Consider the following 23,556-nt stretch of genomic DNA (forward strand, 5'->3'; position numbering starts at 1 on the left):
GTTTGAGCTTACCGTGGCTTTTGCCAAATCCCTCCACCAATGGACGGAGCATTCACGCCCAGCCCGAAAATGCATGTGCCCGCACGTGTGTCCCTGTGTTTTAGTGGACATGCACGTTGACGTATATGAGTATGCATCTGTTCTTATTTGCAGTGTTTACTACTTTGGTTCCTGATAGCACTTCTGTAGATCATAACTTTCTGTACAATCTGGACTACGGAAACTGTAGTTCCGATGTTAAGGTTGTCTTTCTTATGATACCTTGGTTGCTACCTTGCTATAGGTCTACAACTTTCTACAATCACGAGCCTACTCGTCACAGTTTTTGGATCGTATTACTCTAAAGACTTGATCAGATCCTTGTTTGCTTAATCAACCTGGCTAACCTTGTGACGGAATGAGCTTGGTTGCCACACCTGCTTCCGTTTGATCTGTATCTGTATCGTCAAAGTTTATTTGTAAAACTAAGAGATTGTGCATTTTGTATAACCAATTCGGGTTCTTATGCTAAACAGGTTACTGCTTCTATTTCCAGATACTGCATGAAAAGCCTCCTTATGTTTGTTCCAGAAATTGGGTTTGTGAAACATGTAGTTCTGGAGGTACAGCCACTAAAAAATTCTGTTAGAAAGGAACTATCTCACAAGGCTTCAGGATCGAACACCTTTGAGATGGTCCGCTCTGAAATGTCGTGATCTATGCGTTCCAAAAGGCTTACTGAAGAGACCGGCACTTCAGGTCTTCTTAGAAAGCAAATGTCACCAGGAACTGGCAGAGTAAAGTTTTCTTCACCGAGTAAATTGCACTCGAGCTCTCGCCGAGTAGATACCAGGTAGACAATGTCTAGAAGGACTACCGTTGAGTTTAAATCTGCCTCGAACAAATATTCTTGGCAGAAGGTGAAAGAAACTTACAAAAGCGTACCTCCTGGACATTTCAAGCTTTTCGGACATGGCAGTGAAGGAATCAATTTAACAGCTCAGGCACAAGAGTCTAAATCATGCTCTGAATTAAAATTTAAGATAGTAACTCAAAGTTGAATGCCTGTAGTTATCTCAAATCTTTAATGCATTACATATTCTTCAATAACCAATCACTAATCAAATACTGAAAGAATTATAATACCACGGCTACATATCACGCAATGCTATTATTCACATTATGAAATATAATCAAAGGACAAAAATAAGAATGATGACATCTTATGTTAGTAATAACCTCACTTCACACATCAAAACATTATTTCACATTAATTTCTCAACATATTGGTGAATGGTCCCTATTCCCTCGAATATAATTTAGAGAAATGATTTTCGCAGATTTTTTTTTCCACGAACAAAATTATGTTTGGTTTAGTTTCTTATTAAAATCAAACTAGAATAAAGAGACATACATAAATAAGACTGAAGAAATAAAAAAAAAACGTCCGTACAAATCATTTCTCTTAATCTAACCTATCTAGAAAAAATCTTAAGTGAAACGATCTTATCATGTGTCTCTTAATACGTTCATATCATCATTGAAGTTTCACCACAAACAAATATGAAAACCGTTGATAACATTTATGTATACTTATCTATATTGAAAGATTGAACACAACACGTGATCAGATGACTTTGACCCAATAATATATTCATCCCCCTTACCTATGAATTGGTTACCCAAATAAATGACCTCTTAAGAAATGGAAACCACCTATTTTATCATCGTTGTATGAGTTTAAAATTTGAGACTTGAGTTTATCCACCACACAAATCTCAAAATTTAAACTCATGCGAGCATCGGCATCATTTCAGGGTGGTCAGCAAAAATATTCTGAGGCACAAACCAGACACAGATCGCATGCCCGGAAAGCTTGTAAAATTGCAGGTACAGTGTACAATTCTCCCCCTCACCCTCTCTCTCCTTTCTTTCTCTCTCTAAAACCAGACTGTGCAGTGAGTGAGTCTGAGCTGAGTGAGTGTGGGTCACAGATTCGTCACCCTCCTCGCCTCCTACCCTACCAGCTGCTGCTACAACTACAAGAAACCCACATGGTAAAAAGCCTCCACAAACCTAAATCTCTTTTATTATTTGGCTGCGTTCGATGGTTTTTGTTGTTGTTGAATTTAAAATAATTAAAATGAAATATTTTTTTAAATTAAATTTTAGTAAAAATACAAGTACATTTTGAAAAATCAATTTTAGTGCTCATTGCAAGAAGTCCTCTAAGTGCTTTTAGAATTCATATGACTTGTTTGAAAATGTTTTTAAAATAACTAAAAACGTTTTTAGTGAATTCTTTTTCAAGCTAATCCCTTATAAAAAATTTAAGTGAATCCTAGAAAAGCACTTTAAGTGCTTTATGCAAAAAGCGCATATCTGTTGCGTCTTTTAAAAATCACTTAATGTCCTTTTGGAACCCAAAATCTATTTCACCCAAAATGCTTTCAGTCATTTTAAAATCATTTACAAACGAGCTGATAGACATTTTCTCTAAAAGAGTTTTTAGGTTGTTGCATGTTTTTCGGTTTATTTTTAGTTGGGTGTGATTTTACTTTTCTGTTTTTATTTCCTTGTTTTCTTCGTTGGTTTTGTCTCTCATGGATTTACGATTTTCATTGAGTTTCCTTTTGTGCCTATTTGTTGAAATCAATTATACGAGAGATTTTTCAATGTGTTTGGAATATGAGGCGGTATATCATATATTATTTAATTGTGAGATATCAGAGAATCTCAAGAGAGTCTCACTTTTGAGAATCCCTGTAACATTTCTCAAACGTTAATCTGACTTAAAATTGAAGGGAAATAAATTGGATACCCTGTTTCGCCAGTTACAATTTCACATGGGTATATGTTTTGCAACATACTACAACCTTGTTTCCAAATGCTAGTTAGGTCCAATTGGCAAGGACAATATACTCACTCCCTTGACCCTGTTCAAATCTTCATTTCTATAGTTTAAAGTATCGCCTTGTCAAGCCTACAACCTTGTTATATCCTAAACAAATTGTTAGAATATACTTAAGAAGCCTACAACCTTGCCACTATACCACTTCTACTCTTAACCCTTTTTATTGTTACATGCCATGTTTGGTCTCCAACAAAGCAATGCGTTCTTTTTCAGGTCGCACCCTGTGATACATGCGGTGGTGGTAATGACGAGAAACTCATTGCAACTTGCCGTAAATGCAATATAGCTCGTGCACACCCGTATGACTCTCTCTCTCTCTCTCTCTCTCTCTCTGTGCACGAGCATATATTTAGCTGCATTTATGTGTGCATGCAGTTTGGCTACTTTGCTTGCCTGTCAATCAAGAACTGAATGGTATGTCTTCTTAATAATATCAGTTGATCAAAATCATGATGCATCTTGTTTTTTGCCTTTTTTTTTCCTTTGAAAATTAGAAGAAATAGAAAACTTATTAATGGAAATAAATAAAAGTACAATAAAGGTTAGAAGGCAAGTCTAATTACAAATTTAAACTCACCTGTTAGCTACCATAATCACAAGAAAATAATCTACTTGGTTACGTAAAGAAGAATATGTAATAGAAATCAAATCCCGCAAAGTTCCCCCAAAACGAATGTTTCTCACAAAAGATCCTTCTAAACGACGTTTCTTCCTAGCTTCCTCAAGTATTCTAAACTACTCTCATCACCTTTCGATGCCCTTCATGCATGGTATTTTGAATCACCTTTCGATTTCCTAAAGTTCCTTTTTTACAGAACAATTTACTGTAATGGTTTGTATTGATTGCAAACTGCAATCTTTTTGCACCATGTTGACTGGTGAATGTGATTTTGTGTTCGTTTTTCAGTTATTGCATGCGGAAAGTTGATATGGAAGCTTGGGAGGATTGGGTTTGCGAAGAATGTCTCGGAGAGGAAGACAATTTAGCATCCCCCACTGATTTAGACCACCGCGATGTCATGCATCCATCAGGTCAGCAGAGTTCTTGATGATTCGGGGTGGCAAGCTCATTCTAGAAGGCAAAAGCCAGTTGGGACTGGAAAAGTTAAGTACATTTCACAAGGAGAAGTCATTAGGCTATCATCAGGAGTTGAAACAACTAGATCTCAGCGAAATACTTTCAGCTTCAAGCCTGGTCAGTCAAGTTCTACAGCACTTGTGTCCCAGAGGACTACTTTTGGCTTTAAAATCCACTACAACAAAAATGGCCTTTGTGCACAATAAATTATATGTGCCCTTTGAGGCCAAAAAGCACCAAGAATTGTGCTCATAGACCAATAGCAACAGTGCAGCAACTAAATTTGTATATGTGCCCTCTATGGGCGTCACCATTGCTAAAAGGGCACAATACACTATTTGGTGCTCAAAGAGGCAGGCACAAATAATGGACTATTTGTGCCTGTTTTTGACAACTTTATCAGAAGACATTTTCCAGCCATATTGACACTTATATTATAATTGTGCCAACAAGAATTAAATATAAAAAAAAAATCAAAATTTAACAAACTGAAACTGAATTGAGAAAATGCAAAAATTTAAATTTTCATAAAATGAAAACAGCCTACAACCCTGAAACGGAAAGTAAGCATAAACCATGTTAAGCACCATGTAAGCACATATCAAGAAAATTCCAAACTTTAGAAAGCTACAAAAAGATAGTGTAAGATCTTTAATTTGGGAACTCAACATAACAAAGTCAAATATAATTGAGGAAATAAAGATATGCAGAGATGTACTTACACTGAGAGAGCATAGCAGTTGGAGACCTGCACTTTACATATTCAAATCTCCTCTTCTTAGAATTAACATGCGTTGTACCCTCAAAAATGTTAAAACTACATATTCAGAAATAGAGTAAAACAAATTTGGAATTTGGATTACAAAAATCATAAACGCTTAACCCATCTTCCTTTCAAAGTTCTACAAATTTATCATAGACTCTGCTTCCTATAACACCACAAACACGCCAAATAAGTACTTAAAAATTCAAAATTCAATTCTCATCATTATTTGTTTAACTCATTAAAAATAAAACTCAAATTAAGGAAACAAATGAATAGACCTGATATCAACACCCTTAGCAAGAGTAAGGTAATAGGAATTTCATAAATCACAACAATGAATTGTAGCTGGATTCTTAACAGTTGCTAAATACTAGCTTTCTTACAGTTTACATACAGTTTGCCAAAGCTGAAAGCTAGTTGGAAATTAATAGCATCATATCAAGCAATTTGACGAGAGCATACAAAAGCTAGTTGGAAATAAAATTAACTATAAAGGGAAGATTAGGAGAAAATTTGGAAGAGACTTGAACAAATAAATCATTTGCCACTTCCAGTACCAGAGCAATCTGACAACAACATATCAATGTACTACCAGTGCCAGTTCATTTGATAGAGATGGAAGAGGAAGCAAGAAGGGGCTGGGAGGGTAATGCAGGACTTATGGGTGTTGCAGAAGCTGCAGAGACAGAGAAAAGGAAGGAGGAAGCAGATCAAGCCCGAAGTTCCGAACGGGATAAAGAAAGTATCATATATGTCTGGTAATCCCATTTGTTTATAGCAGACTTATTTACCATATTTACTTTGACACAATCAATTAAAATGAAGAGGTTCAGTTCACAGTTAATAAGTTATGCATCAAACTGCACATAGAAGGAAACAAAGAATAAAGCTGGATGTCATGCCACATTGCCACTAGGAAAACAATGTTATATATTTGAAAGAAAATGGATGAACTGTAAAGTGACTATAACTTACAGAACAATATCCATATGCCGAGGAGCATAATATCCACCGCCTAATCCAAGAAGAACTTTATTCTTATCCTTCTCCCTAGAGCGCCAATAATATAGAAAATTTAGTTAGAGAAGCATCAAACTTTGGTTAAAATTGCAAACAAAGACATGAGCTTTTCATGAAAATCAATATACCCATTCTAGTTTCCAACAGCAGCTCCCCCTCCAAGCCCAAGTCCTTCCCAAACTAACTGCAAGCACAGAAACTGCCACCAATTTATTCTCATAAGTTGTTTGTTCTGTTAAACTTTATAAGCTCTGGGAAAACTAGAAACATTACGAAGTGAGGAAAAGTTTTATTAAAAAAACCAACAGTAGGACGTATCAATGACTTGCTCAAATGATTGAAATTGGTAGTTGTCTACTTAACTAGAGCCATAACTTGTGCTGCATCTTGCCTCTTCCAGTACTCATCTGTGCTGCCCATATCAACCAAGTAACATAAAAAAACAATAAACCCTCAAATGCATAGTAAAAAATACGAAAAACCATGTCACATATAGAAGCTTCAACTGAATAACAGCTTTCCAAAGCCAAATATACCATTGGCTAATACATTAATTAGTACATATACAACTCAATATTTGTTAATTCATAAAAATAGCCAATCACCTTCTAGTCTAAACCTATTCGAAGTGACAGCAGGTCACTTTCCATTCAAAGCAAAAATGGGTCTGTTTGAATCTGAACCAGATCAAATCCCCTTTTGATTATAACCCAAAAGAGAAAAAAGCTCAGCTCCCTTGTATTACAAACGAACCATAACCCTAATCCTAAAATTAATCACAAATTATTTACTAAATTAACCAATACAAGTTCTAAATTGTTGCCATTTTACCTGGAACGAAGTGGAGAGGAAGGAATCACATTATGCAGGCATTGAACTGAAGGGGAACTGGGGATGAGATGAAAGTTAAGGCCATTTGATTTGTAGATTCTGTGTGAAGGAGAAGGATTTGTAGAGTCTGTGAGAATGTGTGAACTCGACTGAAGACTTGAGTTGAGACCTACCTATTCGCAGTGTGTGAAATTTGAAGGGGAAGGATTTGCAAATTCTGTTTCTGTGTGACTTGAGAATTGAGATGAGAGGCGAGAGAGACAGAGAGAGAGGGAAATAGCAAAATTTGGGGAAAATATAGAGAGAGAGCCTAGGGTTGAAGAGAGGCTCAGTTCGATTGGGAAAGGGAGAGCCAGAGACAAGAGAGGCGGAGGAATTGTGGAGAGGTTGGGTTTGAATGGGGAAACATAAAGATGCGGAATGAAGGAAATGAGGAGAGAGAGGCGTGAAGATTGAAGAAAGTGTTTTGTTTAAAACATTATTTTAAACAAAGGGCACAAAAAATCTACCTTTACTTTAAACATATTAAATTGTAAGACACAATTACAATTACAGTGTCATTGCAAATTAATAAAAAAATTCCATTGCTAACATTAAAGCCACCAAAGAAGAAAGACACAAATCCATAATTGTGCCAACATATTCTTTTGCTATAGAGTGATTTATTATTTATTAATATTTACTGGACACAATTTCGAACGTTTGTGTCATAAAAAATAATTTTTAATTACTAAGATATATTGTCTATCTGAAGACCCAATGGGACGTACAGTGATTTATTATTTATTAATATTTAATGGACACAATTTCTAATATTTGTGTCAAAAAAAAGAATTTATAATTATTAACTCATCCGTATATCTGAAGACCGATTAACTATTCTGCGAATACCAATGACCCAAAGGGGACAATTGTTGGTTATGTGTCATGCAGGAAGGACTTTTAATATAGTAAAAAATAAATAAACACTTACGATAATGTCAAAAACCATATCACCAAGTATCAAAACAAACCTGCTAACAATCTAAAAAGCAGTTCAAAAAGATACGAATCTAACAAACATTCATTGCATATGGAAATGATCCATTGTAAATCTAAAATATGTTACTTAATACTACGGTGTAGTGGTATTCTTATTTACTTGTAAGTGATAGATCTAAGGTTTGATTGTCGCCAAAAATGATTTTGAACAACAATATTGCTAACATATTTTGAGGTTATAACACTGCACATTAATAAACAGCTCCATACCATTATTTACCACAATTTTATAAATTTAATTTTCTGGTCTGCTAGAGGTCAAGACAAACGAAAAAACAAATAAAGTGTTGCTAACAAACAATTTTTATAGACACAAAAAGTTTTTTGTGCCCATCTTCAGTAAAAAAGTTATCATTTGACTCCACTCGGCACAGTTTTTGTGCCCATTACTATTTTGTGTCTGTTTTATTTTAACATTGGGCACAATAGATGGTGCCCTTTATGGAATGAGAACTGTTTAAGCTTTTTGGTGGTCAAACTGACACAAAATTCTCAATTGTGCCCTTTGTTTTGTACCCAAAGCTCATTTTTCTTGTAGTGATCGTGCCACCGAAGTATCCAACGCCTGCAATCAAAGCAAATCCCAGCATTGTGCCTTCAGGATATGTGAAGCCTCCTAGCAGTGGCAGGAATGCCGATATGTTAAATATCTCAAAGATAAATCAGCAAACATTTCCAATATTGAAGGTTTCAAAAGGTGACAAATCTTTTCACCTTTTGTCTTAAACATTTGTCTTATAAGTAAATCCCTTTTGTATCGTCAATATTATTATCGACACAGTGTCTTCCATATTATTGGTACTCGTACGTATTGAGACTATATTTGATGCATCTATTCACCTTTTTCTGTTGAAAATATTGTGTGTGTTACTAAAAATGTGAAGATGGTCGTCACAGAAATTTTAACTTTGATAAATGGTTGTGTGTGCAATGCTTATGATCTCTGATTCCATTTGTAGGAACAAATATTTAAGTAGCTTATGGAAAGGAGCATGTTCGGGAGAAGCAATCAAAGAATGTCTTGGCTCCAGGAACATCCGTTGAAACAAAGACTCTGGGAAAAAACTGGAAAGCAGCATGTTCGGCAGAAGCAACCAGCGGATGTATTAGTTCCAAGACCAGATGTTGAAACTTCTCCGAAGAAGATGGAGGCTGCAATAAAAAAGGAACCGTTCACAGTTGCAACAATGAGGCACTCCTCACCTATTTCCAGTCCAGGCAAGGGTTATAACTAACAAATTTTTTAATTGGTTCTTCAATTTTCTAGTAAGCTTTATAAAACCGGTAACATATTTACGTGGCAATTTGTGGAATTCATTTCTTTCCTATGAAGTTACTAACATCTTGTGAAAAAATTGAAATTGTAGCCCAGTTGCGACTGCAGTTGGTAACATTGTTGCCTTGACAACAATTGAACCTACCTTAATTAATTTATCTGGTAACACAGGTGTTGCTGAACATAACCATGCAGATGCTGAAGAAAGAGATCTTGAGAATACGCTTGCTAGTCTCAATCTAAATCGCTCGAGTCTTCCTGCTCGACAAGTTACTTGGAGGTGGGTAGTTTGTCCATTTAAGATGTTACATACTCTATATTCTATCATGATTTCGGGAAGTTATGCATCCCAAATGCTTGATTGATATTTCTTTCTTTAGGGGAGGGTTCATTGTTGATGCAGCTACAACTAGTGAATTCATCGGAGGGTTCCAGGGACGGCCTCCTTGTAAGATCCATCCTAAAGCCTATAGATTTGCACAAACAATGCCTCGTGTCCTCAAGGCGAATTTTCTTCCTCGATCCCAACTTTGGACTGATATCTTCCAAGACCAACCTCCTGACCTTCAAGATGTTGGACTTTACTTTTTCCCTGATGAAAACGCTGAGAGGTTTGTTTTGGCTTCTGAATGCATGGTTTTAATATCTGAATTATGCTGTATTTGCTACTTAGAACGTGTTTCTTTTCCTGCCGGTTAGTAGATCAAGAGAGGGCCATGCTCGGCTGATTGAGCGGATGGAGACCGAAGATTCAATGATGAGAATTTGCTTTGATGACGAGGGCGTTGAGTTGCTGATATTTACATCAGAAAAGCTACAGTTAGACAAGCAGTGTGAGTTTTTTCCTTATGAACTTCCTTTTCTCTTGCAGCGACTTCAGATTTCCTTCGTCTGGCAAGGCCATTTGGATTAGTTTATTTGGAGTTTTCAAGTATAAGCTTTCTGTTCATGTCAACAGTGACAAGCTTCTTATGGGGAGTCTTGCATTGTACGAAAAATGATCAAGTTGAAGCAAACATGAATAACAATCAGAGTGTGGACATGGAAATCGACATGGAAGGTGAAAATACGGGGGGAAGAGTTGATGTTGTAGTTCCGACTTCCGAGGGATCCAAAGCTTACTAGAAAAGCCAAAAAATCATCAGGTACTTTCAAACCTTTATATTTGCTCCTTGAACATGAACTTTCTTGTGCTTTGTCAATGGAACATGATGATTATTATTGATGCTTATACTCAACTGTCTTCAGACCGGATATGGCTCGCGATCAAACTCGAGGAATGAAGATAGTGAAATCTCCAGTGATGCAGAGCGGAAAGAATTGGCAAGGGCAGTCCTCAGGGTGCTACTGGTTCAACGGAGGGAATGGCAGGGCCGTCTTCATCTTTTCGACGTGGAGATTTCTTTCTCCGCCTCGAAAAGATGAAGACGCGCATATGAAGAAACAGAATCCCCTTGTTTTGGAACCATAGTGTTTGTGCAAATAATTGTTGACATCTTGAACTTCAAGAAGAAATGAAATTCTTGCATGTCACCGTGGTATATCCTCAACTTAGTATAATACTTATACATGTGCACGTCACCTGATGAGTATAGACTCTAGAGTAATACACTCGCATGGAGCTGCAACTCCGATAACACGGATATGTTGATGTCCAATTGATGACATCATATGTTGAATTATTGTGGTATCATATAAGATGTATTTAACACATTAACGCAATACTTCGTCTATACAATTTAAATCATTTAAAATTGTAATGATGTAAAAAAATCATCTCACATCAGAAAATTAAGAAACCTAACAGGGTTAATTTTTGAAATTCCAAATCAAAGACCCGGTTTGAAATTTCAAATCTTGATTTATTTATAAAAATAAAAACAAAAGCTTGATTTGTTTATAAAAGTCAAAAAGAAAAGAAAAAGAGGAGAAAAAAACAAAGAGACAGAGTGAGAAGTTCAAGGATCGATCGAATACGCAACGCAAAGCAATTGGCTTTTAATTTCGACGTTTGTTGGACAGCGGGTTGGCTGCCTCACTCTTCCCCTTCCCGCTTTCGTGGTCTCACAGAGGAGAGAGAGAGAGAGAGAGAGAGAGAGGGAGGGAGGGAGAGGAGAGAGAGAGGATGGAGGTTGCTGAAGATGTTGACTGTGAGAGCAAAGGTCAGCAGCAGAAGAGGACGAGGAGGGTAGGATTGTTGTACGACGAGAGGATGTGTAAGCACTCCACACCCGACGGCGATCCTCATCCGGAAAACCCCAACCGAATTAAGGCAATCTGGAACAAGCTCCAATCAGCTGCCATTCCCCAGAGGTACACACATTTATACATATATGTGTGTGTGTGTGTACACATCAGACATGAGTGTTTGGCTGCTGAGAAAATAACAAGACAAGCGAGGGAAAATCAAAGAGAGGAGAAAAGTTTACATGTCTTTGTAATACTAGTACTCCTTTAGCCCATGAAAGCTCAGTAATTTTTATAGGCTGCTACATTTACTGCTGTGATTTCCATAGTAATCAACTTAATTTCTAGTATTTGGTGCCCAAATGCAATCGTATGTTGTCTTGGAATTTAAGGGAAACTGATTCTCAAAGTTTTCCTAGGTTAAAGTTTTCGTCTTTATGATAACGGGGCCATAATATAAAATGGGATTTGATCATAAATAAATTTTGTCTCGTGTATGAAAGATAAATGCTCGGTTGGGATTTTCGGAAACCAATTCGGAATTTAATTGGAGGTTTATGTACTTTTTTTTCTTCAGGTGTGTTGTTTTGGAAGCAAAAGAAGCAGAAGACAAGCATATTTTGTCAGTTCACACCAAAAAACATGTTGATCTGATTAGGAATATAAGCTCCAAACAGTTTAATTCACGGAGAAATCGGATTGCGTCGAAATTCAATTCCATATATCTCAATGAAGGATCATCCGAAGCTGCCTACCTTGCCGCGGGCTCTGCCATAGAGGTAATTCTTGTTGGCCTGATTTTGTGTTTGTTTGAAGTGCTGAGTAGAATTTCCTTACACAATGAAAATATGTGAAACTGTTGATTTCTGCCAATATCATGAGTCCTGTCTTCCTCTGACTTCAACCCACGATTTACAATTTTATTGCAGTTTCAAAATCAGTTACAAATGGAGCGATTTTCGCATGTTTCAGATAGTTTCAGTCTAAGTGTGTCTCCTGCAAATAAACTTATGTGTTACATTTCAAATTTTTACAACCTAACTATGGGTGTTTCCTTAAATAGGTGGCGGAAAGAGTTGCCAAAGGCGAACTAGATTCTGCTGTGGCTATCATTAGGCCTCCAGGACATCATGCGGAACAAGACGAAGCTATGGGATTTTGCCTGTACAACAATGTAGCTATTGCAGCAAGTGTCCTTTTAAATGAAAAAGTATGACCTGCCTTGTAGAGTTATTCAGAAATTAGGACTTAACTTTTGAGCCTTGTAGTTTCCTTTTGTTTTCTTTATAAAACTTGGAATAATTGTTTTGAAAATTCGACTTTGTTTTCCGCATTTATTAAGTAAGTTGTCACCTAAGGGCATCATATTCGTACTTTCTAATTGACAGCCAGAACTGGGTATCAACAAAATTTTGATTGTTGACTGGGATGTGCATCATGGTAACGGTACTCAAAAGATGTTCTGGAAGGATCCTCGTGTTTTATTCTTCTCTGTTCATAGGTATGCCAGAATTTTGAATTGATAATTGTTCTTTTCCTTGATCATTAAAGCCTATGTAGTTGAAGTTAGATTCCATCATGTAGTATTTTGTTAAGATGTGCTGCTTGGGGTTCCTTTGATTTTTCTTGAATTTAAGTTTCTTACAAGGTCTTTTTTTTACACTTTTCAAGGATTCTGTGACTTTAAAATTTCTAGCTTTTATCATTGTATCAAAAGTTATCTCATTGGAGCTTGTAGCATCTAACTTGTTTGGTTGACTTGTCTTGCATAAGATCAAAGTTCCTAATTCTGATGACAGTATGGTGCTGGGTTTTTTCAGGCATGAGTTTGGAAGTTTTTATCCAGCTAATGATGATGGTTTCTATACTATGATTGGAGAAGGAGCAGGAGCAGGATACAACATTAATGTCCCCTGGGAAAATGGAGGGTGTGGGGACGCAGACTATTTTGCAGTTTGGGACCATATTTTGGTTCCTGTTGCCAAGGAGTTTAATCCCGATTTAATTATAGTCTCTGCAGGATTTGATGCAGGTTGGTGGGCTAACTTTCTCTGTTTAATGCAGGTTGCAGAATGAGTTTTCATTTTGTTGTTTGGAAATTTTTGCTTGTGGTAGTAGTGTAGTACTCATCTTCAATATCTATTTAAGTATGATAATTTTTTTTTTTCTACAAATTTGTTGAAACAGCTGCTGGTGATCCTCTAGGGGGTTGTCGTGTCACACCATATGGATACGCAGTTTTGTTGAAAAAGGTCGTTTTACAGTTTCTCTTTTCTCATTAAGGTGGCCTTGATTACTGTATCATTTTTGACAATTGACATAATTTTATTGTATTTCAGTTGATGAGTTTTGCGAACGGAAAAATCGTGTTGGCTTTAGAAGGAGGATACAATCTCAAGTCTATTGCAAATTCAACTCTTTCTTGTGTTAAAGTTCTGCTGGACGACAATTCTATACATGGGTCTTCAGAGGCATACCCATTTGAGTCTACATGGCGTGTGATAAAAGCGGTATATTAACTTTTTGTACCTTTTTGTTTTAATACTTTTCCTATACTTTCTGTTGGGTTATCCATTTCTCGTATTCATTCTACTTGATTTTTATTTACTGTGAGTCAATTCTTTGTTTCTTTAATGCATATGTATTTTTTCCAGGTTCGCCGGAAACTAAGTGCTTTCTGGCCATCACTTGCGGATGAATTACCAGAGTTGCTAACCAATCAAACAGCTCCTCCAGCTTCGGTACGTTTCCTTTTCTCTTATCAGTACTTTGTTGTTTATTGCTTCTGGTTGGGTAGTCAATAGTTCTATTTGATCACTCGATTATCTCAAGACTCTCAGTACTCGGCATCTATTTCTTTTCTTCCACACAAACATTGCTGAGATACTTGTTTTGCAATTGTAGTATATTCTCACCTCAAGCTCTGATTCTGAAGCGGAGGACAACGAAGGTCCAAATGTCATATCTAAACATCTTGAGGAGGTTCTTCAAGATGTTATAGAGCCCTTCTCGAAGTTGAAAGTTGACGGAAGTATTCAGGGTAAATTGATAACTGAGATTTAGGAAATGATTTCACTATTTGTGTTAGTTTATATGATGAGCTGTTAACTTAATCCAGATCATGTGGCAAGTAATTCTTGCATCTGGAGATCAGAGCTCTCAAAGGTCGAGATTTGGTATGCCGCTTTTGGATCAAATCTGTGTCTAAAAAGATTTCTCTGCTATATTGAAGGTGGACAGGTAATATGCAACCCAAATTTTTTTATCTAATATCGGTGTTGAATATGAAACAGACTAAGCATATTATGAGCTTCAGTATTTCACTGCAGCAGTTTTGGTTATAAGCTTATAGTATCATGGATATTAGATAATTAATACTGTGATACTGCTCTTCTTTTCCCTTGTCTCCGTTTTTCTTCCCACCATACACTCCTGTTGACATCCGCAAGATGATTTTCAGATGGAAGGTATGAAAAGGCCATATCTTGGTTGTGCGGACAAAACTCCCCCAAAGGAGATTATGTGGAAGACTTTCCCTCATCGCTTGTTCTTTGGTCGTGAATCTACACTTACATGGGGTCCTGGAGGAGCCGCTTTCCTTAATCCCGAAAGCAACATCCAGGATAAGACTTATATGTGCCTGTATAGAATTACGTATGTTTTATTGTCACGCAAATCAGTCCTATTGTTTTAACTGCTGCTTTCTGTATAAATCATTTTCTTTTCAAACATCACACTTAAAAATTGATTCTCCAATTGCCTGAATCCGGCGTAGTTGTGTTTTAATCTCAGTTTTCTCTGGCAGGCTTGAGCAGTTTAACGATGTAATAGTCCAGGAAAACGTTGCAAGTTTTCCTATGAACTCTCCTTTGTTTGACTTGGCTGGTTTAGACTCAGTCACTAGTGAGGAGCCTCATTCTCTACAGGTTCAACTAAAGGTAGCAGAACTTGATATGCCTCCTCGTTTTAGAATGATTATACATAACAGTTACACTTACGCTGTTGATGTGCTCAATTTTGTTTCAGAAGTGTTGGTACGGTAATATTATCTACTTGGGCAAGGAGAATGATATTCCGATACTAACAATGACGTATGCATCAAAGATTCTCTTTCATTTTTCTGTTTTTTTTTTTTGTCAGAGGTGTTCTTGTCGATTTACTCGTGAAATCTGTATGCGTAGTGAAGAACTCAATCCCTTTGGTCGGCTTTCATTTAATAATGTGCAGGTGTGCAAAATCACAAATGGAGGGCTTCAAATCCGGGGAGATTCCCTTGCGTGCTCCGGCCAAAAATTATGTCAACACAATCGTGAGGGGCTTGGTGGAAGGAAAACAACTTTCGCAGGAGGCGGCTATGGCTTACTTACAAAAAGCTTCTGTTAACCCATGGGGATGACAACTTTCCATCCTTGCAGCGTTTGTAAACTAGCTCATTTGTATAAATTCCTTATGCCGGAAACGGCAATTTATGGCCTCCTTAAGACCAAACTTGTAATGTGGTTAAGATGTTCTAGACGTTGATATGGATAGCACCTTGAAAAATTGAAATGGATCATATTATTGTCTCTGCCTCTTAAGCAGATTATATATTACTGTTCAGACAATTATTTTTTATACAAGAACTCAACTTTTAAAGCTATAAAGCTCAAAATATGACCACTTTTTGCCTTTTGATTCATTAATTTTGTAGTGTTTGGGTCCAAAGGTGCAATACGATTTATTGCAGGGTGTAGAGAAGAAGTTGGCCAGTAATATTTCAGGGGAAGCAAAACTAAATGTCTGCCTGAAAACAAGAAGAAAGGTTTTCCTTAAAAAAAGACAGGGCCAAGTTTTTTCCGATGGTTTTGAGATATAGCAGCGGTCTTCTGGATTTGGTGACCAAATTATCCTTCAAAACTGTTAAAAAAATTTTGGTGACAGAAAAAGTTGTCGCCTAATTATTTGAACTGTCGTTAAAAAATTTTTATCGACGACTAACGCACCGTCGCTAATACTTGGTCACTAAAAATATTTTTAGCGACGTTAAAAACCGCCGCTAATTTTTTTTATAAACGGTTAAAATAACGCTGCTAAAAACATTTTTAGTGACGTTTAAAAAACCGCCGCTAAAAATCGGAGGGTAGTGTGTGCTGTTCTCTCGAAAATTAGTAGAACTGCTTCAACAAACACATCACTAAATCCTTTTACCAACACCTCAAAACATCTAGAACACTACCAAATTACATGACATCATGCTCACGACACTTGACGAACTGGGAAAAAGTTTTCGAATAAGCCACCCATTGTGAAGGTCATCCCGTTTTCTGCAAGGGCCGAACTTTCTCTGTGCACCTTCAGTCGTCCGTCCATGCGTTCCGCATTGCATCCAGCCAGCCGTTGTACCTAAAGTTCATGATATTAGATGGCAATCCGAAAAACTGTTCGCTATCGACTCGGACATTCGTAGCATGAGAAACAGAACAGTAGACAAATTTAAGACAAATTCCGGAACAACTGGGAATGACAGCCAACGTGAACTTTACAAAGACGTTACTAAATCTACATGGTTGCCCATAATCATTCTTGTGCCAAATTATCTTGCACAAAAACTACTACTCAGAACACTAAACGTTCTACATCTACGTTTAATTCTGCCTTATGTTATACCCACTGCACAGCGCACACTTCGCACTATATGAAATCATCATCATCTTAAACGCTTAAACAACATTCCACAAGAATCCAACAAAAATTTCTAACCTAATCACAACATGTTTGCTAGATAAACCGCTCGTATTTGAAAACAAAAAATGCCATTTTCTGAACATACAAGTTGCAATTTGACAAGAACTAAAATGTTAGGCAATTTCATTCCTTTTGGGTGCACACATTGTTGAATTCACAAAGCTAAGAACCAAACAGGGTGACAGCTTCGGATACGTACCCTTTATGATAAAAGGGGGTCGTTGTACTTGTGTCTGATTACCAAAAAGAATGGAGTGCTTCCTACAGAAATCTTTGACTGTTTCTGTACCTTATAAAAATGAATGAATCGCCGCCAACCAATGTCGCCATACTCTTTCTATGGCTGATAATTTAATCACATCAGGTTAATATTCAGCAACTGTTCCCTCATCGATACTTCAGCTTCGCATGTCCAGTGTCACCCAAATGCATATGTAACTTGTTTCTGTCATGATAAAACCATCCAACTATAACTGATCAGAATCTAATATTATCTATAGCAGCAGTGCATAAATGCCAGTCAGATGTCAAGGCAGATCAACCAGGAGTGGAAGCAATGCATTGCATCAGAAGAAACATAATTACCTTGATTCGAACTCCTCTCCACATGTATCACATGCGTTGCTAGTATTCTTCAATGCTCCCTGCTTTGGGATATAGCATCAATTAGTGAACGGAACAAAGCAAGACTGAGCAACAAAGAAGCTTTTTACAAGGAACATACCATACGCGCAGTTAGGAAATAAGCATTCAATCTAAGTTTCACGGTTACAAACTCAACAAGCCAGTGGATTATACACATTATGGTATTTCATGAAGCATAAAAAGCAAGGACCTTACCTTAGATTTCTTCCCATTACATGAATTCTTTAATTTGTCGTTCGCCACTTTCTTCACTTTCTCTTTCTTATCGACGGCTTTGCTTGAGCTCTTCTTCTTTCGTGCTAAATGTTCATCCCCTTTATCAGTACTCTCATTTTCCACAACGGAATGAGATGTGGATTCCTTCATATTTGAATTATCTTGTTCATTACTCTCCTCACTCTGACCACCGTTGTTTCCACTTTTATCAACATTATTAGCTTCACCACCACTCTTCTTACTCCTCTCTTTCCTCGCTCCTCCTTTCCTTCTTGCGCTCTTCCGGTTATTATATTCCATGAACTCCGCGTCATCGTCATCCTTATCCTCACGCTCAACCCAAAAGGCTACATTTTTCTTAATCTTTCGCCCGGCCACCATTGCTTCAAGAACACCCATTTCATCTTCATCTTCATCACCATCCAACCCAAGTGCCTCGTCAACCTTTTCATTCCCATTTTCACCACCAAATTCGTGCAACTCATCCTCCTGATCACTCACTCCTGCCCCATCTTCCTCCTCCCCAATCTTCAACCCCTCTCTAATCTCCTGACCTAATTCATCAACATCGCCAAGCTCACCCCTTTCTTCACCCTCTCCCTCCAAAACCTCTTCATCATCAAGTTCAAGATCTTCTTCTCCAATCGACTCCCGATACTCTGCAACCTTATCTCGATGCTTCTTCGACTGCTCGTGATTCTTCCACTGCTTCTCACTCTTAAACTTCTTCCCACACACTACACAATAGAATTCCTTCCTCATCTGCTCCTCCTCGTCCTCCTCCAATTCCTCAACCCCATTCCCTCCTTCCTCCTCCTCCACTTTCGCCCACTCCGGCTCCTCATACGCCATAGCCCTCTCCAATTTCTCCTTCTCCAACTTCTTCTTCCTCTCTCTCTCCTCCTCCCTCTTCCTCACCCTCTCCTCCTCCTTCTTCAGCATCATATCAATCACCCTCTTGTCCCTCTTCTTCACAAAATCCACCAACCCCCGCACCGTCTCGTTGAACTCTCTCTTAGCCTTCTTCCTCTCCTTCTTGTTCTCCTCCTCCATCAACCTCCTCGACTTCCGGTTAGGACCGGCCATCACGTCATACTTGTCCTCCCAGCAAAAATCCATCACCGTACAAAACCCTGCCCAGTAGTTATAAAACGCGGTGACCTGCACGTACGGACTCTCTAAATTCCCCATCGCCGGAGCTTCAGCCACGGTGTCCAACCCTAATCCTAATTTCCTAGCAAAATTGAGCTCGTTGGCGTAGATTTTGTTGAAGACATCGGAATATACCTTATAAAATCCGCGGCCGGAGTCGGAGTACCCAGAGAAGACGGTGGTGGAGAAGAATGAGAAGAGATCGGGGATGCCCGAGCCGGAGCCCGACGCGGCCGATCTGCGATCGGAGAAGAGGATTTGGGAGCGGTGAGAGTCGTACCAAGCTCGCTCTTTGGGGTCGGAGAGAACCTCGTAGGCATGGGCCAGCTCCTGGAACTGGGCCGTGGCTTCGGACTGGGATAAGCCGGACTGGACTAGCTTGTCCGGGTGGCGCTGGAGAGCGAGCTTCCTGTAAGCCGACCGGATCTCGTCGGCGGAGCAGTCGCGGGCAAGACCTAAAACCTCGTAGTGGCACCGCCTGTCCGACGCCGCCATGTTTTTTCAGTTGTTTGCCCCAAATTGTGGGATTTTGACAGCTCCCGTCTTGGGTTTTAACAAGGGTACTTATGTCTTTGTATACTAGGACACGGATTACATACAGGAGTAGGATCCATTCCGGATTCTCTTTGTAGGAATCAATCAATCGTATCCGTTCATTGTATATCATACGGTTAAAAATCATTTTAAATTTTAAATTTTAAATTAAATATAAATAGTATCTAACGAAAACTAACCGCACAATATACGATGAACAAATACAATTAATTGATTCTCCGGATCCCCACAAAAAGGATCCAGAGAGGATCCTTGTCCTTACATAAAAGTCCCGCTGAGATTAGGATTGTATGAACTCAAAGGGTCAAAGAAGGCCCAAAATAATATTGCATAACAACTTACACGACACGAGTATATTTGATTTATTCTTATAGGGTTGTATTAGAATCGGTAGATTTATATCGATCTTCACCTATTTAAGCTTTAACTCTTTCTTAATTTTTATTCTTTTTTATTTATTTTATTTTTTTATTTGTTGTTTTCATGGTATGTTATTTTATTTTAATTCGTTTTCTGAGTTTCTTCACTCATTTTCCACTCATAAAAGATGACATTAACTCACAACATCTATATTTAGAGATTATATTGATCGATTTTTAATTTTAAGAACCCTCTTGATTAAATGGGTCAATTCTAGGGATGATTTGCGAAAAAACATATGTTATAAACACTTACAGACTACTTGACTTTCGTTCTCCGTGATGTGTAAAGATGTATTTATTTTACAAGAATTCAAGGTATTAAAACTCCAATAACTTATGCAAACTATAACCTTAGCATCTGTTGTGTAGTACTTTCCAATTCATACAAAGCAATCCATTCACACGGCTTCCTACGAAGCACCCAAATACACACTTCCTTGTTCATCTTCCAACGAGTTTGACACGCCGGAAAGCATGTCACGCCGTACAGATTACAAGAATGCAGCAGCGCAGGCAGCGTAAAGGAGGAACAATAGTACAAAGTATAGAACAATATCGCGCTGAATTAATCCAAGGAACTTATCATGTCTTGAAGATTAAGAACAAGCCAATCAGCCTTTGCAGCAACAGCCTCGCGTAGTTGAACACCAGCGTAGCAGATGAACAAGTCAGCACCTCCGGGTTGGCGTGCCTGGATACAGGGACAGATGGTAGTAGATGAGAGACACAACATTTGACTAGCTTCGCCAACGAGCCTGAAAGAGTCAGCTTTAAGTGACAGATCGTATATGAAATGATCCCGATCCTTCAAGGCTCGTTGAGCGTGATTATGTTTCAGCTGTTACATTTCGCAATTTGCGTCAAGATTAAAGTTTGGACGTTTGAGTGAATTATTACCTCAAGATCAGTCGCGCCATCCCCAATCATGACAAGTTCCTTGTAATTGTGAGCCTGGAAAACCAGTTTTAATCAGCTTAAGCAACATACTCGACAACTAAAACATTGAGCAAACCGGGGTACAAACCAACCTTCCTTATCTGTTGCACTGCGGTGGCTTTTCCGCCACTCCTTGAAGTGGGCTCGTTTTTGTCAAAACCCAGAAACTCTCCAAAAGTTCCAAACAGTAGTTGATTAGCAAACACGTTTTCAGTTGGTATATCAAGAATCGCCGCCACAGGCTTCAGAAGAAATTACTTAGTATTACGCATTGTCAGTTTATTCTCCATCACACGTTACTTCACTATGCTATATACTGCCATGATAAATGAGATAAAGCAAGGTAGCAATATAGCAAAGACACTCGTTAAGTTATTCAGCAGCATACTTTGATCATTTGACTGAAGCCTCCAGAGACCAGGTAAACGTCGGTGCCATTAGCCTTCAGCTTCTTGACTAACTCGACTATGCCAGGAGATAGCCTACATAGAGTTTACACCATGACTAGATTCAGAAGATTTTCAGTCATCAAATTGCCAAAAGTACAAATAATAAGCGGACCCTAAATCACTTCATGTCTACGCTTTACCGATGTCCCTAGAAGTAAGTAACTATTAGGAAGTCATTATTTGGCTTAACAATCCAGAAGCAATCTTGGACAGTTACAACTTACAATTCTCTCCCTCCCTCGGTCACTCTCTAATTGCCGGGTTTTTATGTCCATATTCAGAAACCTGAGAATACTTTCTGTGCACAAGAAATCTTCAAACAGTGCGACAGAAGATTTCAAGTAAAAACTTTTCATGTTTAGATATGATAGACATGGCAATTGACATTGTCCCAAGCTGACAACGTTATAATATAAATAAATAGACGGAGGGGAACAATAGAAGCAATGGATAGCCCGGTACAACGCAGGCACATACTATGAGGACAAACTTTAAGGCAAATGATGCGTTTGTTTGCTGTAAAGCAGCGGCTCACAGCAGATATGAAAGAAAATAATCCAGGATTGCAAGTTTGCCCTCTTCTTTATATGATATCATGTGAATATTTCGCATCCATCTTTTGTTAATAATCGAAATATTTTCATCTAAAACTAGTCCTAACTTGTGTTTTCAATGTCTATAAAAGCTCAATAAGTTTAACAAGACTAAAAGGCATGCCCAAATTAAGCAAACAAGAAGGCAACATAAACTAAAGATAATTAAAACGAAGCCGGCATGCAGTCAAGACAGTTTAGTGTCATCATACTTTGGGGGGTTCTTTTCGAGAAAATCTTGGACTTGAGACAGGGAAGGATTGAACAAAGATAGTCTAGCAGCCAAAGCCTCCTCAAAAGGTACTGAACCACCCATTGCCCTGCCAAGGATGAGAACTGCAGTCAGCCGAAAATCCTAGAGTACGGAGCAAATGAAAGGAATTCCGGTAACAACTCTAACCTAGCAGTCCATTCTGCAACAGCCTTTCCAGCTCCACAATGTTCTGCAAGTTCATCAATGCCCTCATCCAGGCAAACCGTGCTATCCACATCGAAGCATACCGCATCAGCATTTCTCCATAAATCAAGAACCTCTATAGACATTAAAATAACAACCATCACCCAAGGCCATATGACTCTGAACGTCTCGAGAGCATTTTTTTCCTCAAACCAATTAACCCCGGATGCAAATACAAGTTCCCAGATTCAATCAACCACATTACCTTTGGATGGTAGCCTGTTGTCAAAGGGGCTCAATGTGGCTTCTAATGGTTGAGCTGAAGCAGCAATCGAGTTCCGTAATTTGGGATGTTGTCTCATTCCAACTTGACCTCTATTTCGATACAAACGTCTTGTACATTGCACTGAAGATGCAGAAACAATAGAGAGGTGCTTTTGCCTCAAATGAATACGAACTGGGGTGACTCGCAACGATGCAGCCACCAATCCCTCCATGAAAATCTGCTCCCAACAAATCAACAAGCAATGATCATAAAGAAATATCCTTCAAAAACCAATCACAAATGCTCCAACACATTGAAGAAATTGAATAATATTGACATTGCATTCACCTTTTCTATTCAATTAGCAAAAAACACACCAACCCAATTCTCTGGACGCACAAATTAAGAAAATGAAAAAATAAAGATGTTAAATTTAAACAAAATTAGGGGGGAAACGAAAGCATGCCGACGTACAAAATGCATAAAAACGAAAACTTGATTACAAAAATCTAAAGAAAACGTTTCTATCAGTATTTTCTCAGGAAACAAACAGAAAGCAGATTATGCTAAAGCAGTCTCAATCCAAAACTTGAAAACATAAATGGAGAAGAACACAAAAAGGGTAATTGAAAATTACTGTTCTTGCTTTGTTTCTGAGATCCTCTTTAGCTGTTGTTTTTTACGTAGCTCCTTCCCACCTTTTCAATGGTTGGTGGGAATCTCTGTTTTCTTTGTCTTTGTATTTTATATTTTTTTTGGTATAGGATGTTAGGTGCCTCTGAGTTTAGCCCAATGTTAGTGGGTCAGGACCCAACCCAACATAGGTTCACAAGATCGGTCAACCCAGTCCAGCTTTACTTGTGATTCCGATTCTCAACGGGAGAGGGCTTGTTTGAGGGGAACTTTAATAAAAAATTTCTAGTACGGTTTACTTTAACAAAAAATCACATTTTTACATTAAAAAGTCAATCATGATACTATTCACTTTACCCTTTATTTTGTTCTTATTGTTAAAACTCAAAGTTTTCAAGTCATCTTCATTAGTTTTCCCTTGTTTGAGTCTTTTTCTTTATAAAAAGTACTTTTGCTCATGAGTATTTTTGCTAGAAG

General features: G+C 38.0%; 4 protein-coding genes across 13 annotated transcripts; 2 read left to right on the forward strand and 2 right to left on the reverse strand.

Moving 5' to 3' along the window:
- The first annotated feature begins 9,045 nt into the window (after positions 1 to 9,045).
- On the forward strand, positions 9,046 to 10,627 carry LOC139191593 (PHD finger-containing protein 6-like). Of its 2 annotated transcripts, XM_070812529.1 has the most exons (5): positions 9,046 to 9,185; positions 9,309 to 9,516; positions 9,608 to 9,738; positions 9,864 to 10,050; positions 10,154 to 10,627. In XM_070812529.1, the coding sequence occupies exons 2-4, from the start codon at positions 9,392 to 9,394 to the stop codon at positions 10,028 to 10,030; spliced, it is 423 nt and encodes a 140-aa protein (XP_070668630.1). In that variant the 5' UTR covers positions 9,046 to 9,185; positions 9,309 to 9,391; the 3' UTR covers positions 10,031 to 10,050; positions 10,154 to 10,627. The 2 variants fall into 2 exon arrangements, with proteins under 2 accessions (XP_070668630.1, XP_070668631.1); XM_070812530.1 differs by lacking the exon at positions 9,046 to 9,185 and having other exon boundaries at positions 9,304 to 9,516.
- A 173-nt stretch (positions 10,628 to 10,800) lies between these two features.
- LOC103455422 (histone deacetylase 5-like) lies at positions 10,801 to 15,727 on the forward strand. Its single transcript, XM_008395005.4, has 14 exons — positions 10,801 to 11,218; positions 11,670 to 11,871; positions 12,156 to 12,302; positions 12,481 to 12,593; positions 12,913 to 13,124; positions 13,280 to 13,344; positions 13,432 to 13,602; positions 13,747 to 13,833; positions 13,997 to 14,132; positions 14,211 to 14,332; positions 14,553 to 14,746; positions 14,898 to 15,030; positions 15,119 to 15,183; positions 15,320 to 15,727. Exons 1-14 carry the CDS (start codon positions 11,031 to 11,033, stop codon positions 15,486 to 15,488), a joined length of 2,004 nt encoding a protein of 667 aa, XP_008393227.2. The 5' UTR covers positions 10,801 to 11,030; the 3' UTR covers positions 15,489 to 15,727.
- Positions 15,728 to 16,249: 522 nt separating this feature from the next.
- On the reverse strand, positions 16,250 to 19,391 carry LOC103455421 (DNAJ protein JJJ1 homolog). Of its 6 annotated transcripts, none has more exons than XR_003768619.2 (4): positions 17,657 to 19,391; positions 17,402 to 17,460; positions 17,106 to 17,261; positions 16,250 to 16,474 (listed from the first exon to the last, which is right to left on the reverse strand). XR_003768619.2 is itself a non-coding variant. In XM_008395004.4 (3 exons), exons 1-3 carry the CDS (start codon positions 19,322 to 19,324, stop codon positions 17,204 to 17,206), a joined length of 1,785 nt encoding a protein of 594 aa, XP_008393226.2. In that variant the 5' UTR covers positions 19,325 to 19,391; the 3' UTR covers positions 16,916 to 17,203. The 6 variants fall into 6 exon arrangements, 2 of the variants coding, with proteins under 2 accessions (XP_008393226.2, XP_070667708.1); XR_003768618.2 differs by having other exon boundaries at positions 17,016 to 17,261; XR_011575245.1 differs by having other exon boundaries at positions 17,402 to 17,463.
- A 697-nt stretch (positions 19,392 to 20,088) lies between these two features.
- On the reverse strand, positions 20,089 to 23,177 carry LOC103424563 (phosphoserine phosphatase, chloroplastic-like). 4 transcript variants are annotated; one of them, XM_029093190.2, is made up of 9 exons: positions 23,084 to 23,171; positions 22,795 to 22,835; positions 22,447 to 22,684; positions 22,185 to 22,317; positions 21,997 to 22,104; positions 21,131 to 21,224; positions 20,835 to 20,984; positions 20,704 to 20,757; positions 20,089 to 20,497 (listed from the first exon to the last, which is right to left on the reverse strand). In XM_029093190.2, the coding sequence occupies exons 3-9, from the start codon at positions 22,676 to 22,678 to the stop codon at positions 20,372 to 20,374; spliced, it is 897 nt and encodes a 298-aa protein (XP_028949023.1). In that variant the 5' UTR covers positions 22,679 to 22,684; positions 22,795 to 22,835; positions 23,084 to 23,171; the 3' UTR covers positions 20,089 to 20,371. The 4 variants fall into 4 exon arrangements, with proteins under 4 accessions (XP_028949023.1, XP_028949022.1, XP_070668536.1 ...); XM_029093189.2 differs by lacking the exon at positions 22,795 to 22,835 and having other exon boundaries at positions 23,084 to 23,177; XM_070812435.1 differs by lacking the exon at positions 23,084 to 23,171 and having other exon boundaries at positions 22,795 to 22,933.
- Positions 23,178 to 23,556: the final 379 nt, after the last annotated feature.

The sequence above is a fragment of the Malus domestica genome, chromosome 14, assembly GCF_042453785.1.
Source record: "Malus domestica chromosome 14, GDT2T_hap1".
In the NCBI taxonomy this organism is placed as follows: Eukaryota; Viridiplantae; Streptophyta; class Magnoliopsida; order Rosales; family Rosaceae; genus Malus; species Malus domestica.

Bases quoted from the DNA above. Each gene is read 5' to 3' on its own strand.
- LOC139191593 (XM_070812529.1), top strand. From the start codon at position 9,392: ATGCCTCGTGTCCTCAAGGCGAATTTTCTTCCTCGATCCCAACTTTGG. The intron at 9,517-9,607 runs GTTTGTTTTGGC...GCCGGTTAGTAG, and splicing joins CCTGATGAAAACGCTGAGAG to ATCAAGAGAGGGCCATGCTC. The intron at 9,739-9,863 runs GTGAGTTTTTTC...TCATGTCAACAG, and splicing joins GCTACAGTTAGACAAGCAGT to TGACAAGCTTCTTATGGGGA.
- LOC103455422 (XM_008395005.4), top strand. From the start codon at position 11,031: ATGGAGGTTGCTGAAGATGTTGACTGTGAGAGCAAAGGTCAGCAGCAG. The intron at 13,603-13,746 runs GTATATTAACTT...TATTTTTTCCAG, and splicing joins CATGGCGTGTGATAAAAGCG to GTTCGCCGGAAACTAAGTGC. The intron at 15,031-15,118 runs GTAGCAGAACTT...ATTTTGTTTCAG, and splicing joins CTCTACAGGTTCAACTAAAG to AAGTGTTGGTACGGTAATAT.
- LOC103455421 (XM_070811607.1), bottom strand. From the start codon at position 19,324: ATGGCGGCGTCGGACAGGCGGTGCCACTACGAGGTTTTAGGTCTTGCC. The intron at 17,464-17,656 runs GTAAGGTCCTTG...TATATCCCAAAG, and splicing joins GTAATGGGAAGAAATCTAAG to CAGGGAGCATTGAAGAATAC. The intron at 17,262-17,401 runs GTAATTATGTTT...TTATCATGACAG, and splicing joins GGAGAGGAGTTCGAATCAAG to AAACAAGTTACATATGCATT.
- LOC103424563 (XM_029093189.2), bottom strand. From the start codon at position 22,678: ATGGAGGGATTGGTGGCTGCATCGTTGCGAGTCACCCCAGTTCGTATT. The intron at 22,105-22,184 runs GTTAGAGTTGTT...CATCCTTGGCAG, and splicing joins GTTGCAGAATGGACTGCTAG to GGCAATGGGTGGTTCAGTAC. The intron at 20,985-21,130 runs GTATGCTGCTGA...TTTCTTCTGAAG, and splicing joins GCTTCAGTCAAATGATCAAA to CCTGTGGCGGCGATTCTTGA.